Below are 19,749 nucleotides of genomic sequence, written 5' to 3'. Positions count from 1 at the left end.
ACTCACTCGTTCATCTAATCTTACAGATGGTCCACAAAGTTCCATGAATGAGTCAGAAGCTCCCCATTTTTGCTTGGTTTAAGGACATGGAGATATGGCTTTGTACTGACCTTGGAAGGCAACTGTACAGTTCTGTGGAGTTTTGCATATGTGAATGCGATGCCATGGAACAGGCGTCAGAATACTCTGGCTGTGAGCCCAATCTGGTTGGCAACCTTTTTTTTTTTTTTCAGCTGGTGAGCTAAGAATGTTTTTCACATTTTTAAATGGTTGGGATAAAAATAAATTGTTTGGCATGTGAAACTTCTATGAAATTCAAATTTTGGTGTCCACGGATGAAGTTTTATTGGCACACAGTCAGGCGCGTTCATTTACATGTATGTCTATAGTGCTACAACAGCAGAGTTGAGTAGTTGCCATAGAGATGTTATGGGATGCAAAGCTGAAGATGTTTACTATCTGGCCCTCTAAAGAAATGGCTTGCTGACCTTTGGCATGCAACCCTGGGCTTAATGGAATGGTATTTGGAAAAGAGAAGCCACTAAGAGAAACAGGTACCCTTAACAACGCCAGAGGGTTCACTAACATATCCTGACTTCTGCTCTGTGACTAAATACCAGGGTATCTTACCATTCAATCAAGTCTCCTGCCAAACGCTCCAAAATCATTCCTAAATTGGGCTTTATTGAGCTTATGTGCAAGGGAAGTACCAAGTCCAGCAATAAGCCCTTCCTCCAAGTCTAAGGGAGGTTGCCTTGGGCATGTTTTGTCATTGCTTTGGGCCCCAGATTCTTCAACTATACAATGAAAGAGTGGCACTGGGTTATGTGCTGTCTTTCTACCTTCAGCACCCTCTCTTCACCCTGCCTCCACAGTATTCCCATTGCCCTGTGTCACCCATGTTCCCTCCCCAGGGGACACCTCACTCTTCCCCTAGTCCTAAGGTTTCAGCACCCTCTCTTCACCCTGCCTCCACAGTACTCCCACTGCCCTGTGTCACCCATGTTCCCTCCCCAGCGGCCACCTCACTCTTCCCCTAGTCCTAAGGTTTCAGCACCCTCTCTTCACCCTGCCTCCACAGTACTCCCACTGCCCTGTGTCACCCATGTTCCCTCCCCAGGGGCCACCTCACTCTTCCCCTAGTCCTAAGGTTTCAGCACCCTCTCTTCACCCTGCCTCCACAGTACTCCCACTGCCCTGTGTCACCCATGTTCCCTCCCCAGGGGCCACCTCACTCTTCCCCTAGTCCTAAGGTTTCAGCACCCTCTCTTCACCCTGCCTCCACAGTACTCTCATTGCCCTGTGTCACCCATGTTCCCTCCCCAGGGGCCACCTCACTCTTCCCCTAGTCCTAAGGTCCACATGGAGCCCCCGTGTGGTACGGATGGTTAATGCTCTAGGCTGATAACTGAAAGGTTGGAGGTTCAAGTCCATCCAGGAAAAAAAAAAAAAAAAAAAACCTGTTTCTGTCAAATAGATTCCGACTCATAGCAACCCTATTGGACAGAGAAGCACTGCCCTATAGAGTTACCAAGGAGTGTCCCGTGGATTCAAACTGCGGACCTTTTGGTTGGCAGCCACAGCTCTTAAACACTACGCCAGTAGGGTTTCCAGCCCATCCAGAGGCACCTTGGAATAAAGGCCTGGTGATCTACTTCCAAAAAATCAGCCATTGAAAACCCTACAGAGCATGGTTCTACTCTGACACTCACGGAGCTGCCAGGAGTCAGAGCTGACAGCAAGTGGTTGGTAAGGTCTCTATGAATCAGAACAAAATACTGTGCCACGACTGACGATCGTGAAGGTGGTATAGGACGGGGCAACGCTACGTTCTGTCATACACAGATTTGCCATGAGCTGGAGCCAACTTGATGCAATGGACAACAATAACTTGCACACATTGGTGTCTCTCTTTACACTACACTACACTACACTACACTACATCTCTCTCTCTTAGGCAAACACTTCCATTGGAATGTGTATCAAATAGGTTTGGGGACAGGAAACCTGAGCGTCAGGATAGTGAGCAGAAGCTGAAAGGGGCGTGGCCACGTGGATATTCACCAATGGGTGGGATGAGTGCAGAGAAAGAGCAAAAAGGGAAAAGAACTTAAACGGGAAAGAGATGTGAGGCCAGCAAAGAGACAAGCAGAGATAGGTCCTAAAAGCGCAGGAGTACTCTTACAGGCGATGGAAGATGAGAAGGTGGTCGTGGGCCATCCTCACGGTCTCGGAGACTCATAAAGGAGACTGCATGGATTTTGTAAATGGGATGAAGTACGAGCAGCTGGTGCTTTGCTCAGCAAGTTAAAAAGGAAGAGCAAATACCAAGCTATCTGCAAAAATTGGTACCTGGGCTAAATGTCAGTCTAGGACGATTAAGGGCAAACCTTTTAAGTATAGATAGATCTCCACTAAAAAACCGCCTTTAGAATATTTTTAGTAGTTCAATCTTGTTGTGTGCCGTCATGTAGACTCTGGCTCAGCGACTTCAGTTTTAGCAGTAACTAGAGTTGCTGTTGTTGGGTGCCGCTGAGTTGATTCCAACTCATGGCGACCCTGTGTGTTACAGAGTAGAACCGCTCCACAGAGTTTTCTTGGCTGTGATCTTAACAGAAGCGGATGGCCAGGCCTTTTTTTCTGCCGTACCAATGAACTGCCAATGTTTGGGTTTGCAGTCAAGCACAAACCATTTGTGCCACCTAGGAACCTTAACTAAATAAGAGGGAAATTTGTTCCTATTTGAGAAAGTAAAAATACGCCTTCTACATAGAATGCTGATTTAAGTATGTGAAACCTAGCACAGGGGAAAGCAGCAGGCTTCCCCAGTGAATAGCAAAAATCCGTCCTAAGTTATAGACATGCAAGACCAACTTATATACTACTTTTTCCTCCAGGTAATGCGGTAACGATGTACTTTCTGGTAGAAGAAAGATGTACAGGTTTTATTCAGTCATTCATCACAAATATTTGATGAACAACTGCTATGCGCCAAATACCCTTCTAGGCTCTGAGGGTACCACAGTGAACAACGAGGACAGAGCCCATGCGTCCGAGACGCTACTCTCTGGTGCAGGAGACTGATGGTAAGCAGATGAGGGAGTAACGTACAATGGCACATCAGGGCACGGTGTGCACAACCAGCTAATGGGTGATGGCAGGGCACGGTGTGTACAACCAGCTAATGGGTGATGGCAGGGCACGGTGTGCACAACCAGCTGATGGGTGAGGAGAGGGGTCAGCTAGGTGCCTCTCTGGGGAAGGAGTGTTGCCGGCGGCTGGCAGAGCAACCTTGACAGAGTAGAAGGAGATAGAGCTGGAGACAGAGGCAAGGGCAGCCACGAGAGGCCCATCGGGACGATCGGACTTTGGGTTTTCGTCTGAACGAGGTGGGACACCGTCTTGTGGTTTGAGTCAGACAGCAGCATGAGTCGATGTGTACTTTCTAGGGCCTCCTGCAGCCATGTGGAGACGAGATGGTTTGGAGCAAGAGTGGAAGCTGGGAGGCCCATCGGGACATTCCTGGATTGGTCCAGGCTAGAGGTGATGGCAGGTCGGACAACCGAGGGCAGTGAAATGGGAAGAAGAGGGCTGACGGGCATAGCAGACGGCGCCTGGAGATGATAAGGAAGTCTGTGGCTTCTGTTATGTAAACCTCATCTTAAAGTACATAGTCACAAAACAGTATCATTGGCCTCGCTCCTGAGTATTTGTACTCTTCTGCCCCAGTATTTGTTCAAAGTGGTTTTTAAAGTTGCTGATCACGACGGAAGACAACCAAGGGGACGGTAATGCAAACACTAGTCCTCCCCGACGGATCTGCTAAGGATTCCAGAACCATTATCAGATCTGGTGGTGGTGGTGGTGTTAGCCATCATCGGGTCGGCTCTGACGCATGCTGACCTCATGTACAGGACAAAACGTTGTCCGGTCCTGTGTCACGCTCATCACCACTGGCATGTTTGAGTCCATCGTTGCAGCCAGTGTGTCAATCCATTTCACCAAGGGTCTCCCTGGCCCTTGCTGGCCCTCTGCTTCACCAAATACAATGTCCTCTTCCAGTGATTGATCCCTCCTGATGATGTGTCCAAAACAAGTGAATCGACAGTGTTCTTTTTCAACCCATAGGGTTTTCACTGGCTAATTTTCAGAAGTAAATTGCCAGGCCTTTCTTCCTAGTCCATCTTAGTCTGGAAGTTCTGTTGAAGCCTGTCCACCCCACCAGTATTTGAAATACCAGTGGTATACCTTCCAGCATCACAGCAACACACAAGCCACCAAAGTAGGACAAATTGACAGACGGGTGGTAGATCGAATATGCACGTGCCCAAATCTCCCCATCTGTAAAATGGAGTTACTGTCTCTTCCCAGGAACCTTGTTAATCTAAGGATTAAGACGGAAAGTGTACATTGTGCTTCACGAAGCTCAAAAGAAATGCAAACTATAGTTATCTCAGTGTACCCAGCTGTGATAACACCCAAAGGAGATAAACTCTGATTAACATGTAACATTCATTCTCAAGAGGCCAGACTGAAGACAACCCCTACAATTATGTCAGCTTACTAATATATTCTACGGCATTTTTTGGAGTGAGCTGTGATGTATTGACTCGTCCTTGCTCTCAGGTAAAAGGAATCGATTTCTTTTCTCGTGAAATTCAACGTCTGTCCTTGTCATCCTTGATCACTCACTTATAAAATACGATTTAGGAGACTGTAATCTCTGCAGGTGTAATCTGCTTCCATTAGGATGTGAAAAAAAAAATAGTTCAAATGAACCTCTTCTGTTCAAATGGCTTTTAAGTCTATGAAAAGAATTTGTTTCTTGACGAGAAAAGGAGAAACAAACAAACAAAAGCCAGTTGCTGTTGTGTTCCAGCTCACGGCGACCCCATGTGTGTTAGAGTAGAACTGTGCTCCGTTGCATTTTCACAGCTGTGACCCTTCGGAAGCAGATTGCCAGGCCTTTCTTCCAAGGCACCTCTGGGTACACTCAAACCATCAAGCTTTTGGTTAGCAAACAAGGGCCTAACCCTTGAACTGATATAACAAAGCATCCATGTAATACACAACGGATGAAAAGTACTACTTATGAAATTCAGTTGGCCTCACAGCATTATTTTTTTAATATAATCAGAGAGATTTGCCTGCAATGATTTCATAAACGAGTCACCTAAAACTTCAGTTGAGAAACAATTAACATAATAGATACCAGTGTCTTAACAGCAAAAATGTTTATATGTTATCATGTAAAAAATCGGATCAAAGGATAGTCAAACAGACATTTCATTTCTGCCCCAGGTCAGGAGGTAAGCAAAGCTGGTCTTTACCAAATTACTTCAAATTCACATAAGAATTGTGCTCTATTTTTAATAACACTCGTGTGTATTAAATGACATAATGTGGGCAGGACTGCAGGAATGCATCATTCTAATGGAGTTTTCTGCTTACGAATATTACTCTACACTCAGTTATTTTGAGATAATGTGTCTGAAAGGCCTTTCAAGATAATGATGCTCTTCATAAATGTCCAATTTCAATAATACTACAAATTCCTCAGATACAATTTTGGTTATAAAATGAAGGAATACTGTACATTCAAGCCTATTAGTAAGGTCCAGGAAATAAATCTCATTAAATGCCATTATGATACCAAAAGTTGCTGTAGTATTTTACCAAGCTTTGTAAATTGTATTAATTCGTGTATGTAATCTGATTATGAGACCTATTTCCCAACTATAGCTAAAGTACTATCTCGTATAAACTATATAAATGAGTAAAACGACAGTTTAGAAAAAGTTTTTGCCACAAGAAACACTCAAAAATAAAAATCAAACTATTTAATTTTTATTATTGTATACCATCAAGTGAATATGGACTCAGAGAGACCCTGTAGGGCGGAGTAGAACTGCCCCATGGGGTTTTCTAGGCTGTAATCTTTACAGGAGCAGATCACCGGGTCTTTTCTCCCGAGGAGTGGCTGGTGGGTTGAATGGCTGACCTACTGATCAGCAGCCAAGCCGTTAACTATGACATCACCAAGGCTCCTCGACTGTTTATTTGAGAACCAAATTATTTACCGGCAATTCCTACAAACAAGCTAAAACCACAAAATAAGTTACATGTAACTAGGCTGCATTCAGTCTTCTGGTCTAACAGAAAGATAGCTTTATCCTCCAAAAAATGATTTAAAAAGTACAAAATAAACAGAAAAAATAGGCTATTTGTAGAAATACTGGGTTGTTGGTTATACGAATCTACACATATAATAAAACGGAGCAGAACTGTAAACACACACTGTACCAATGACAACTTTCTGGTCTTGGCGTTGTTCTGTAATTCCGTAAAACGGAACCACGGGTGGAAACTGAGTGAAAGGTACAGGGAACTTCTCTGCACGATCTTTACAACTTCCTGTGAATCTACAATACTTCAAAATAAAAATATTTTTGAAAATATTGATACACACGTACGAAACATACCTTAGCACACTGCTTGTGATTCTGGCACCAAACCAGGGAACCATTATTCTGCAAAACACAAACAAAAAAAGAAACATTGACTCATGAAATATTTTTCTAACTCAAAAAATTATATATACACATGCACACGTATGTCTGTGTGCATGTGAGTATGATTTTTAACTCTTTGCATTAACAGAAAGCCAATCTTGCAATCCCTGATAGGGTTAAAATAGAAAAGTTAATTCTGACTGAAATGTAACCGCTATTCCGCCGTTGACTTCTTGATGTTAGCAAAGGCACAGAGAACAACAGAGATCCCCAGCTGCCTCCAAAGGGGAAACGTCCACGCCGGCTCTCACGGGGTGCAGAGAAGTGCGATGCCCACTAGCCAGCAAAGGCACACGGGGAGCAGTCTGGGTAAACTCACAAGTTGGGCATCCTGGAGGTCCTTGACTCAACCAACACACAGCGACAAGACGCTGAGCTCGGGAGTCAGACCCCAAGTGTGAAGCCTGGACTTGTGACTATGGACAAGTACTTAATCTCCCTGTGCCTCGGTCTGTCCATCTGTAAAATGCACACATCAGTACCTGCTGCATGAGTCCTCAGGAGGACTAAATGAAATAAAGCAGGTTCTCATGGACCAAACTGCATCCCCTCAACGCAGCTGTAAATCCTAACTCCTGCCCCTGCAGTTACAATCCCATTTGGAACGGGACTTTCTCTGTTACGTGAATGACGCAGCATTAGTGTAGGGTGTGTCTTAAATCAATCTCTTTTGAGGTACAGAAGGGCACATTAAGCAAGCAAGCAAACAAAGATGGTGGAGGACAGATGCCACGCCACCTGAGATCGCCAAGGAACCAGGAAACAGACGCTGAAAAGAGACAAGGACCTCCCTCCACAGCCGACAGAGAGAGAGCCCTCCCCTAGAGCTGGTGCCCTGAATTCGGACTTCCAGCCTCCTGAACTGTGAGAAAATAAAGTTCTGTTTGTTGAAGCCACCTCCACGTGGTATTTCTGTTACAGCAGCACTAGGTAACTAAGACGCAGGCAAACCACTTAGCATGGAGTCTGCCATGCGCTCAGTAGATAACAAGGACCTCGGCTATGATGTACGATCCTGAACGCCAGCATTGCTGCTGGGGGGCCTCCGACTCCACACGACTAAAATGCTGGTCACGGTTTTTCCTCTGGTTGTGGTATTTTAAATCAGGTAGGATGCGGTCCTCGGTAGAGCTAATGGAAAGCATCACGCAATAAACTAGATGCTCTGGCCCCCAGTTCTCTGAACTTCAAGGTTGCAGATGAAACAAAGTAGCCTGTCTCCTGTCTGAACCTCTGAAATTTAATTATTTAAGAACAGCAGCAGGGGTAGAGCAGTATCACATTCACCTGTGGTGTTGAGAAAATAAAACTGAGCCAACACTGTATCTTTTAAAAATGTAAAAGATATATTTAAAAATATTTTTATAATGGGTTTATTGATAATAACTCACGTGCCATAAAATTCACTTAAAGTGTACTATCCAAGGGTCCTCGGTATATTCACAAGGTGGTGGCACCACTCTAGAAACGGACCTCATACCCACCCCCTCCCCCAGCCCCTACAACCACTCATCTGCTCTCTGACTCTATGGATTTGCTATTCGGTATGAACACAGATAGCTCTCATCGGTTCTATTCTCACAACTCCATCATAAGTTGGTTCTGATGTAAATCGAATACCTCATTTTTTTTTTCTAGTTTTCATTATTATTGCCTTTTATAATAAGTATCTTTATAAATTCAATCTTTATTTGTCTTTGGGGGTTGGAAACATATATAAACTTACAGATATATTTTAAATCATACATACATACATCAACGCATACACAGATCATAAAAATTCACTGGAATGAAGAAGAAGAGTTGGACGACACTGGCATTTTGTCAGCTGTGGTGATAACTCCACTTACGGAAGGTTCTGGATTACACGGTTTCTCCCTGGGAATGGGGACGGCGTTTCTAGTCAGAAAACCAGTGAGAGTTGTCTGTATGCTCCTTTTCTTTTATTCTTCACGTATTTCACAGACATCTCACTGCTTCCTGATTCTGCCTCTCGACTTCAGTAAAGCGATCGGTGTTTGGGTCCATGTTTTCAAGCAACAGAAGTCCCTGATTTAGTTTAGAAAACTAAATCTATATGGCAGTGTTAAGGACAGTATCATAAAATGGAACACCTGCGAGTGAACGTCTGAGAGTGGTAACAGCAGCAAGTTACACACTCCAGCACCATATCAGTACGTATTACCAATGGTAACGTGTACGAAAGAAAAAAAGGACGGTCGTAAGTGCAGTTTGCCCGAACTTGGTTATGTCGCAAGTATGGGGCTATCTGTACCATCATACAACACATGGTCTTTGGTGTCTGGCTTTTTTCACTCATAATATCTTCAAAGTTCACCCATATTTTAGCACGTATCAGTACCTCACTCCTTCTTATTGCAAAATGCCACCGTATGGAGACACCACATTTGGTTTATCCATTCACAAGAGCAAATATCTTAATTTGGTAAACACCACTGAATAAAATTTCAATCCTAAGGCCCACCACTTTCCTGCGGCCCTCACCTTCTTTCGCAGCCTGACTCCCAGTAATACCTACACCTTCCTACAGTTTGAACCACTCTGGTCTCTACCTACCTGAGCTCCACTCACCCCACACCTGGCCTGGAATCTCTCCCTACATATCAACGTTCATCACCCAGATCACTGGGGATGGAAGCTGAAGAAGAACATGAACAGCCTGGATTGAAGCTAAATATGACTTCTGGCAACGCTTAAGTCAGAGAAATAACTAGACTAGGCAGAGGCCACACTGGAAGAATGCCAGGCTTGGTTTAATAACTGGAAATCAAGGTGTCAGAAGAAACAGGCATTACCTGCAGACTGATATTTTAAACAAAGAATCCTTGGTTTGGTGACTGTCTTAGTTTCTACGGCTGCTATAACAAGAAATACCACAAATGGGTGGCTTTAACCAAGAAATTTAATTTTTCACAGTTGAGGAGGCTACAAGCCTGAATTCAGGGTACCTGTGGGCTCTGGGGGAGTGGTCCTTGTCTCTTTTCAGCTCTTGTTCCAAGGTCCCTTGGCCATCATCACGGGGTATGAATCTCTCCCTTTGTGTTCCCTTCTCCAGGCCTAATCTGCTTTTTTATGTCTCAAAGGTGATGGGCTTAAAACACACCCTACAGTGTTATGCCTCATTAACATAAGAAGGAAGGTGCTATTCCCAAACGGGATTCCATCCACAGGTATAGGACTTTAGGATTTCAACACAATTCAATCACTCACAGACTACAAGTTCACAGGGGTTCACGCAGAGTGCGGTGTGGCAAGAACACGGTCCTGACTGCAAAGGGGCAGTGGGGAGCAGACACTGAAGAGGGGGCCCTGCAGAAGCTGGGGGGCAGACACTGAGGACGGGACCCTGGGGAAGCTGGGGGCAGCGGGGAGCAGACACTGAGGAGCGGACCATGCACAAGCTGGGGGCCGGGTTGAGACGGCACTTGTGGCACTTCCTAACTGGTGACCACTGTGAACATCCCGGGGGGCCAAGGGGTGTCTCCCCTCCTTGGATGCTGTAGGTTTGGCTCCTGCAGGCCTTCCGGGGCCCAGGTCTGTCCACGAACGTTCTGCCCCCACCTTCACCTTCCATGCCCATGCCCAGTACTAACAACGCAAAGCTCTGAGCTCCTTCTAAAGAGGCCCCGGCCCCACAGACTCTGTCTCATGGAGAGGGTCCAACAGAGGACAGCAGGGCATGGCCCTTTGAAGCCTGAGGCCTGAGGCAGGGGCCTGTCCTGCCTGGTTTGAGGGAGATGATCCAACTCTCTTGAAGCACCAACCTGAGCACCACTGCACCATTTACCCATTTTACAGGTAAGAAAACTGAGTCACAGAAGCCAAGTAAAATGTTACAGCCAGAAGGCCAGTGATGTGACAAGATCACTGGGTGAACCGCAGTTAAACAGAAGGGTCATGTCTGCACTGGGCATTGAAGGAACATCCAGGTTCATCATCTGGGAAGGAAACCACAAATGGATCCAGGGCAGTCCTGGGTGCCTTATGTTGAGGATAGAGCAGAGCAGTTTGATGGGCTGGAGCCGAGGAGAGATGAATAAGCGGATAGAAAGCAGGTTACAGGGGATTTGGGGCTATCTCTGGAATTAAAATGCATTATTTAGTAAATGTCAGAGGTTTAAAAAGAAAAGTCGGGAGGTTAGAGAAGTCCTGTGCAAGGCCCGCCTTGTTAGCTCTCAGCCCTTCTTTCGCTTTAGGGAAAATAGCCAAACCTCAGAAAAATGATCAGCCCATTGAAGACTCCCTCAACCCCCCTCCACTTCCCAGATGCAAACCACGACCTTCTGTGGTACTTTTCCTGTCGTTCCGAATCCCAACGCTCCCCCAGCCACTGATAGGGCAGACACCTATCAAAAGAGAAAGCAACCCATCGCTACCGTCTTCAGCTGTTTACATTTTACTGGGAATTAATATCAACGCATTATCTCAACCAAGGCATTTTCATTTTAAGCGCAATTTTCCACTAATCGTCCAATGAAAAGCTCTGTTGTTAAGAAATATGTGGGGCAATCGTGTGCAAGCATGAAAGGTTATGATGATGATAATGACTTTTTTATTAGCGAAGAGGGTTGGCCATAGGATTGTTGGGAAGATTAAAAAGATAGTCCATGCAGGCTATTCAGCAAAGTGTTTGGCACACGGTTACACTCAGAAAAAAGCTGGTTGTTACTGAAGATGTTATTTTGTTGTTATTTGACATTGCTAGTGTTACTGGGGGTGAGGGCTCAACCTGGACCGAAAACCTCCCAGCTCTTATGGATAACGCTTGCCCTAGACCAACTGAGCTGCTCTTATGAATGAAGGTCAGGAGCGGGGGCTCCTGATGGTTTCTCCGTGGACGCTAGCTATCTTTCAGCGTTTGCGAATATGATGGGTTGGCAGTGGTATGGAATCTTTGCTGCAATTTCCTTTGTTGTCTATTTATATTTCCTTTACAGTGAGCTGTCTGTCTCTTTCCCATTTCTAGTCTACACTCTATGTTGATTGTAGACTGTTATATAGCCTGTAGATTGTATATTGATAAGAAACCTATTCTACATTTCTTATCAATTATAATAATGATAATATGAGGGGGCACAGGAGGCTCAGTGGTAGAATTCTTGCCTTCCATCCAGGAGACACAGGTTCGACTCCTGGCCAGTGCACCTCAAGCAGAGCCACTCGTCTGTCAGCGGAGGCTTGTGTGTTGCTCTCATGCTAACAGGTTTCAGTGGAGCTTCCAGACTAAGACAGACTAGGAAGAAAGCCCTGGCAATCTACGTCCAAAAATCAGCCAAGGAAAACCTTACGGATCCTGTTGTGCATGGGGGCACCACAAGTCGGGGCCCAACTCAATGGCAACTAATAACAACACAATAATAGCACTAGTAATAATATACTCACCATTAGCACCAACTGGGCTTAATAATGATTCACCTGCAATAGGTGTCAAAAAACTACCCAGTGTACCATCTGCCTTTTGAATTTAGTCACACAACTTTTTTTGCAGAAATTTTCTTTGTGCATGCGCACACACACACACCAATTTTACCTTCAAAATGTGTCTCTGTTTCCTCTATGGCTTTTGGATTTGCTGTTTTTCTTAAAACGATTTCCCCCGACAAGGCCTTGCTGCTGCTCTGTGATTTCGCCTTTCTCACTCACAGTTTACCATGCTTTTCATCTCTACAAAGACCTTCTAAGAGGCCCGTCTCACGGCACTGGGGATATCTGTAAGCCCACGATCTGGGTGTGCGTGAACACTGCACCATCCACCTATCCTGCTTACCTGTAATACTCTTTGAGCAGGCGAGCAAAGGAAAAATACAAGAATCGAGCACATTTCAACATCCTGCCTGAGGGCAAGTTCTTAGCAGAATTACAATAGCCTTCCCTAGCTAAGCCGCTTGACAACAAAAATAAAACGCAGTATTTGCAATAAAGTCTTGTTCTGGCTTAGAGCCAGCAAAGATGAAGTCCATCAGGCTACACAGACATTTGCCTTTAGAGATACTAAGTGTAACTCGCAGGTAGGATCAGACAGCAGGACTTTTGTAATTATATAAAGATCACATCCTGTGTTTTACTGGTTTAACGAGATCAAACATGAACGCTAGTCAATCCAACTTCCGAAGAGTTTATTTAAGTTCAGACAACTGCACTCGGCATTAATTCAATGATATTTTTCAATGTCTCTCCACTTGCAGCCTTTTGATTTTTCTTTTCCTTAAAGAAAAATAATTCTTCAAAAGATTCAAGTAAAGAAAAGAGTTTGTTCACTGAAAGACAGCCCACAAAGGGAAGGAGAGAAATAAAAGGAAACCAGTTGTCTATACACACCCAGCTGAAAGGCACTTCTTGCAGAAGACGAAGCCACCAAGAGAAGAGAATTCCAGGCGATCCCACACACTGCCCTGAACATAGCCAGGCGTACCCACACACTGCCCTGAGCGTAGCCAGGCGTACCCACACACTGCCCTGAGCGTAGCCAGGCGTACCCACACACTGCCCTGAGCGTAGCCAGGCGTACCCACACACTGCCCTGAGCGTAGCCAGGCGTACCCACACACTGCCCTGAGCGTAGCCAGGTGCAGGCTGAGGACAGCGCGGAACAGTGGTCAAGGACTAGGCCGCTTATAACACGGAACTGTCGTCCAACAGCAGGGCGGACCGTGTGAAACGACAACTACCCCAGAAAACCCGCAGCTGATCTCAGCACCCCAGTCACCTAGGGGGCTCTGTAAGAGATCAGCTGTGGCTCTGAGTTGATGCTTTTGTTTTCATGTTAAACGTAAGTTGTTTAGGTTACCCCCGAGCTGACTCTGGCTCAGGGCGACCCCACGTGTGTCGCAGTAGCACTGCGCTCCACGGGGCTTCAGGGGCTGACTTTTTGGAAGCAGATTGCCAGGCCTTTCTTCTAAGACTCCTCTGGGTGGGCTCCAACCTCCAACCTTTCGGTTAGCAGCTGAGCGTGTTAATTGCTTGTGCCACCCAGGAACTCCCAAAAAATGAAGGGATAGGTTAAAATTTAGGGTTTCATTTTAATCCATAATATTTTGAAACTGTGGCATAATTGGTTTCCTTTACTATTACAAGGATATCTTTTTTTCTTGTCAAGATATCAGAAGTTTCTTATTTATTGAACAAAAGCTAAATAATAGAAGAGTTCAAAACAATAAAATGGAAAATAGTTATTTCCATGGCCAGAAAATTTTTAATAAATACATCCTTGCTAGTGATTATCTGGTGGTCCCCAGGTTATGCACTCAGCTGCTTACCAAAATGTTGGTGGTTCGAATCCACCCAGAGGCACCTACAAAAAAAGGCCCAGCGATATACTTCTGAGATATCAGCCACTGAAAGCCCTATGGAGCACAGTTCTACCGTGACACACATAGGGTCACCGTGAGTCAGAGTCGATGTGATGGCCACTGTTGTTTTCTGGTCCCTCTGAGAATGATGGAGCCCTGATGGCTAAGTGGTTAAAAGCTTGCCTAAGAAGGAAAAGGTCGACAGCTTGAATCCAGCAGCTGCTCCCTGGAAACCCTATGCGGCAGTTCTACTCTGTCCTATAGGCTCACTATGCGTCAGAGTTGACTCGACGGCCAACGGCGTCTTCTGGTCCCTATTAGGATGATGGGACTAAAGCAGAACCAGAAACACTGGTCTTTTCCCAGGACTTTTAACCTTTAGTCTTCCAACTTTAATCTCCTCCGGGAGGGTAGGTCCATCCTCGATTCATTCTTGCTACAGTAATGATTTCAGATACGTAACCTCTAATCTATATTTGAGATTAAAACTTATGTTCCCAGGAGAAAACTCTGATAAATTGTACCTTGTCCACACAATCACTAAAGCCCTGAAGACTTCAAGGCGGAAGGAATGAGCTGTGCTGAAACGAATCCTATTTTAAGTAGGTTTGGAGAGAGCACTGGCTATAATAACTAGAATTTAGTAAATGACTTGCATAACACAATGAGGAACGCTTGAACCATGCAGGCCGCCTGCAAAATAAACAGCTCACGCATTGTTCGCAGGAAACCCAGGGAATAAAGAAGGGCTTGGGCCCAACTCGTCCTCGCTCAGCTGCTCCCTCAGCACAGGGCCGGGGCGCCTGCGGACGAGCGAGCGCAGGCCGTGAAAACCCGCAAGCCCAGACATCCCCCCAAAGCAGCGCCTTCTCTCGTCAACGCCGTGTGGATTCCCCCAGCTCCAGGAGCCTCTCCCCAATCGCCGTATCTGCTTCTTCTCTATACTGTAAACATTTAGGGAACAGAGGGACTAGCCTGGAAGGGCGTAGGTCAGGGGGCCACCTGCTTCGGGTCGCTGGGAGGTTGGGAACGGTTACTGGCCACGGCGGGACTATGTGATGAATGTAGTCAGTTTCACTCAACCGTGCGTGTGAAGACTGCAGAAAGGGCAAGTGCTTTGCTACTTATATATTTGCTGTTGTTGCTGTCAGTCGCTGTGGAGTTGCTCCCAGCTCATGGCGACCCCACGTGTGCAGAGTAGAACTGTGCTCCATAGGGTTTTCAAGGCTGTGACTTTTCAGAAGCAAATTGCCAGGCCTGTCTTCATAGGCACCTCTGGGTGGGTTCAAAGTGCAAACCTTTTGATTATCAGCCAAGCAGTCAACCACCTGCAGCACCTATATGTTTACCACAATAAAAAAGAGAAGAAATACTCTATGTGAACCACCTAGCACAGACTGGTCCTCAGTAAATGCTAAAAACCAAAAACCAAACCCAGTGCCGTCAAGTCAATTCCAACTCATAGCGACCCTATAGGACAGAGTAGAACTGCCCCATAGAGTTTCCAAGGAGTGCCTGGCAGATTTGAACTGCGGACCCTTTGGTTAGCAGCCTTAGCACTTAACCGCTACACCACCAGGGTTTCCCCAATAAATGCTAGCTACTACTATTAATAAAAACATCTGCTGCAAAGGTCACTTCCAAGGTGAGTAGTTGCAGTTGGCTACACACACGACTGCTTCAAACCTTTTCTTTCAGTTTAATAACTTGTTTGTGTCTGAATACCGCTGAGGAAGACAAGACAGGGACAGGGAGAAGGGAAACGGCCGCAGGACCAGGAGGGGATCAAATAGGGAAAAGAGACAGAAAGGGTCCCAAAAGTCTAGTGTGAATGGCATAACGGGTCTCTCAGCATAAACATGAAATTTAAAGATTCCTTTAGAGCCAAATATAAAAGCACACCTGCTTTTGTTATCAAGAGGCCAAGGCAGATCTCCCGCCTGGTTTGGGATTCTGATAGCCCAGCGATGTGAACATGAGGCAGGAGGATGGCAGGCAGCTTTCAGGGGATGTGTCTCAATGGTCCACCAGTGGGCATCTCAATGTGGAGCTGTTGGTTACAACAGGGTACCAAGCCTAACAGTCCAGCTTTGGCCCAGGCGTCACGGCAGCCATCAGTACTGTCTGACTGGGGATTGGCGCTGCCACTAACACTGACGTTCCCAGCTACACCCACCATCCGCAGTAACAGGAGACAGAGGACAGAAAAAACGTTGGCAGAAGGAAGACGGACAATGAGTTCTGGAAAAGAGGTTCATGACCAGGATCCACTTCACTGGACCTTGCGATAGACTGACTTGTGTCTCCCATAAAGGTGTGCTGAAGCCTTAATCCCTGTCTCAGGGAATGTGACCTTGTTTGGAAATGAGAGTCCTTGCAGATGTTATCACTTCAATTAACATGAGGACATAATTAGAGTGAGTCCTGATCTAATCTGTTGTTGCTGTTGGGTGCCATCAAGTCGATTTTTGACTCATAGCAACTCCATGTGACAGAGCAGAACTGCCCCATAGGGTTTCCTAGGCTGTGGTCTGTACAAGAGCAGATTGCAAAGCTTTTGTCCCGTGGAGCTGCTGAGTGGGTTCGAACTGCCAACCATAAGTGCTGAGCACTTAACCGTTGCATAATCAAAGAAAAAACTCATTGCCATCAAGTAAATCTCAACTCATAGTAACCCTATAGGACAAGAGTAGAACTGCCCCATAAGGTTTCCAAGGAGCAGCTGGTGGATTGGAGCTGCCGATCTTTTGGTTAGCAGCCATAGCTTGCCGTAGCTCTTAACCAGTGGACCACCAGGGCTCCTTAATCTAACCTCGGTAACTCCATATGAAGGAAAAGAGAGATAGACGGGGGAGATGCCATGGGAAGATGGAGTTATGCTTAGCTGCCAGCCAAGGAACGCCTGGAGCTACCAGAAGCTGGGAGAGGCCAGGAGAGATCTCCCCTTCAGGCTTTTGGAGAGAGCACGGTGCAGCTGACGTGCTGATCTGACGTCTGGCCTCTGGAATGGTGCGACAATACCTTCCTGTTGTTGAAAACCACCCACTTGGCGGTACTTTTTTATGACAGTCCTAGGAAACAAAGACAGAATTTTCAACAAAATCCTCAGACAGTGGATTTCACTGAGACGCAAATCCTGATACCTTATTTCACTGAGACATACAATCTGATTGGTATCAGAGTGCATCTTACAAGGGATGCAGTCATTCAGGCTGATGATAGTCACGACACAGCTGTCATCCCTCCATACGTGTGAACTCGGTTGTACCTGTGCACTCTGTCACCGTTTAAACTGAACTGTGTACGTTGCTGCTGCTATTATATATGTTGTGTTTAACTGCCACTTAAAAAGTCACTGAAGTAATTAGACTGGGATTTGGCACTGAAAAGGAAAATTATCATGTGCACAGAAAAGCAAAGAAATAAAGAGGTGTGGTAAATACTCATTAAAGGGAAACTGAACTTCCCTATCCTCTTGCAAAGTAATAACCAATACTTTACAGCGTTCAAGAAAGGAATATACGCACGAGTAGATGAAGCTGGGCTATCGTTTACTACTGACATATGAACAAAAGGACTGCCAACGACGTGCTGTTGTCGGTGTTGCTGTTGGGTGCCACCCAGTCCATTTCGACTCATAGCAACCCCCTGCGACAGAGGAGAGCAGTCCCATAGCGTTTTCTTGTCCTTAATCTTTACAGGAGCAGATCACCTGGTCTGTCTCCCACAGAGCCACTGAGTGGGTTCGAATGACCAACCTTGTGGTTAGCAGCCTAGTGCTTAGCCATTGTGCCACCAGGGCTCCTCAATATCATGCTAGAATATGCAAAGGAAGGCAAAAAAGAAATGACCAAATCCTCTGGGCTACCTGAAAGATACTACAAAGCAACAAGATATTCATTTGATCGAATGATGCTTCATGGAAGAGCATCATTAAGCTGTGTGTCGTTAATTGGTGATTTTTTTTTCTGAAAGTTACATAAAAACGAAAGTCCTATCCATGACTTACTGGATCCACTGAAGCACAATAAATACACTTTTATTGGCTCCCACAAACCCCCTTTCTTCTCAACACTGGTACATCTTGGTACATCTTCTTTTGAGGGCTGCTCCACTTTCCTCCAGCCTACATCCAGGAAATGACTCCTGAACTCATTCTAAGTGACATATTCAACAGTCAGACGTTTCATTAAAAACGAGTCTATAATTAAAAGGGGCAGGGTATTGTCAGGGGATGTGTGGTAGTCTGCCCACACCACAAACACCTAAAGTAAGCCCAGTATCAGTTGTGATGATCTCCACACGGACTATGTACACAGGATTTCTACTGACATGACTTGACAGGAAGGGCTTCCTGTGCCCTTCAATCTTCTCAGTGAAGCCAGAACTGAGGTAATTTTCCAAGAGAAGGGAGCTAGCGGTAGAGGGAGTTTAAAGAGTGAAGTGAAAATCTGGTCAGGGAGGTGGGAGCTGACTAGAAGAACATCACACAGACTCGTGGGTAGTGGGGAAGAATTTTGTTACAGCTGTGGATATGAGGGTTTTGTTAGAGCTGTGGCTGAGAACTATGGATTTGTTGTAACATCATTCCATACAGTTGCGTGATTTTCTTTGGCAGCGCCCAGACACGTCCAAGTAGGCAGCTATTATAGCTCAAAGGATTCAGGGGTAGAATTTTGTCGCTAGAGAGTAACCAGAGAGCAAAAAGATGAGATCACTGACAAAAAAGAAAACAAGTGACTGAAATGATGCATCATGGAAACCAGACAGGATGGAAGAAGTGAAGTCAAAAAGGTCCAATGTAATAGTGCTTCCAAACTTCGTAGTGTAAAGAATCACCTGTGGAATTTGCTAGACACAGAGGCTCCCAGGGACAGACTCAGTGGATCCAGACTTGACCCTGGAATTAGATTAACAAAGGCCCAGATGTTTCCTACGATGCCCCAAACATGAGGACAATCGAGTATCTGGCGTTTGAGGCATCAAGGAATGAAGATCTCATGATCAAAGACGCAGTGGCGTTGTAGAAAGCCAACGCAAGTACTAGAGTGGTAGGTGTTCGCACTCGGAGTCGGGAAATTGGCATTTAAACTATTTAAGGTACCAAAGTTCTGGCTGGTGATTAGGTTCAAGGCATGTCAACTGCTGGAGCAGCATCAGCCTCAGAGAAGGACAATTTGTTTTAGAAGATCTTTTTTTTTCTTTTAATAATTTTTATTGAGCTTTAAGTGAATGTTTACAAATCAAGTCAGTCTGTCACATATAAGCTTATATACACCTTACTCCATACTCCCACTTACTCCTCCCCCTAATGAGTCAGCCCTTCCAGTCTCTCCTTTCGTGACAATTTTGCCAGTTTCTAACCCTCTGTACCCTCCTATCTCCCCTCCAGACAGGAGATGCCAACACAGTCTCAAGTGTCCACCTGATACAAGTAGCTCACTCTTCATCAGCATCTCTCTCCAACCCATTGTCCAGTCCCTTCCATGTCTGATGAGTAGTCTTTGGGAATGGTTCCTGTCTTGGGCCAACAGAAGGTTTGGGGACCATGACCACCGGGATTCCTCTAGTGTCAGTCAGACCATTAAGTCTGGTCTTTTTATGAGAATTTGGGGTCTGCATCCCACTGATCTCCTGCTCCCTCAGGGGTTCTCTGTTGTGCTCCCTGTCAGGGCAGTCATCGGTTGTGACCGGGCACCATCTAGTTCTTCTAGTCTCAGGATGATGCACGTCTCTGGTTCATGTGGCCCTTTCTGTCTCTTGGGCTCATAGTTATCGTGTGACCTTGGTGTTCTTCATTCTCCTTTGATCCAAGTAGGTTGAGACCAATTGATGCATCTTAGATGGCCGCTTATTCGCATTTAAGA

At 45.6% G+C, this 19,749-nt stretch overlaps 1 protein-coding gene across 3 annotated transcripts in view; it reads right to left on the bottom strand.

The window, feature by feature from the left end:
* Positions 1-19,749, bottom strand: part of ANOS1 (anosmin 1) — a 240,315-nt gene that overhangs the window by 148,872 nt on the left and 71,694 nt on the right. For all 3 annotated transcript variants that reach the window (XM_049872288.1, XM_049872287.1, XM_049872290.1), the window contains one exon: positions 6,483-6,530. In XM_049872288.1, coding sequence (XP_049728245.1) covers positions 6,483-6,530 — 48 coding nt within the window. The remainder of the gene's footprint in view (positions 1-6,482; positions 6,531-19,749) is intronic.

The sequence above is a fragment of the Elephas maximus genome, chromosome X, assembly GCF_024166365.1.
Source record: "Elephas maximus indicus isolate mEleMax1 chromosome X, mEleMax1 primary haplotype, whole genome shotgun sequence".
Classification (NCBI taxonomy): Eukaryota; Metazoa; Chordata; class Mammalia; order Proboscidea; family Elephantidae; genus Elephas; species Elephas maximus.
The sequence above is the reverse complement of the archived record's forward strand: the minus strand, read 5'-3'. Positions and strand labels throughout refer to the sequence as shown.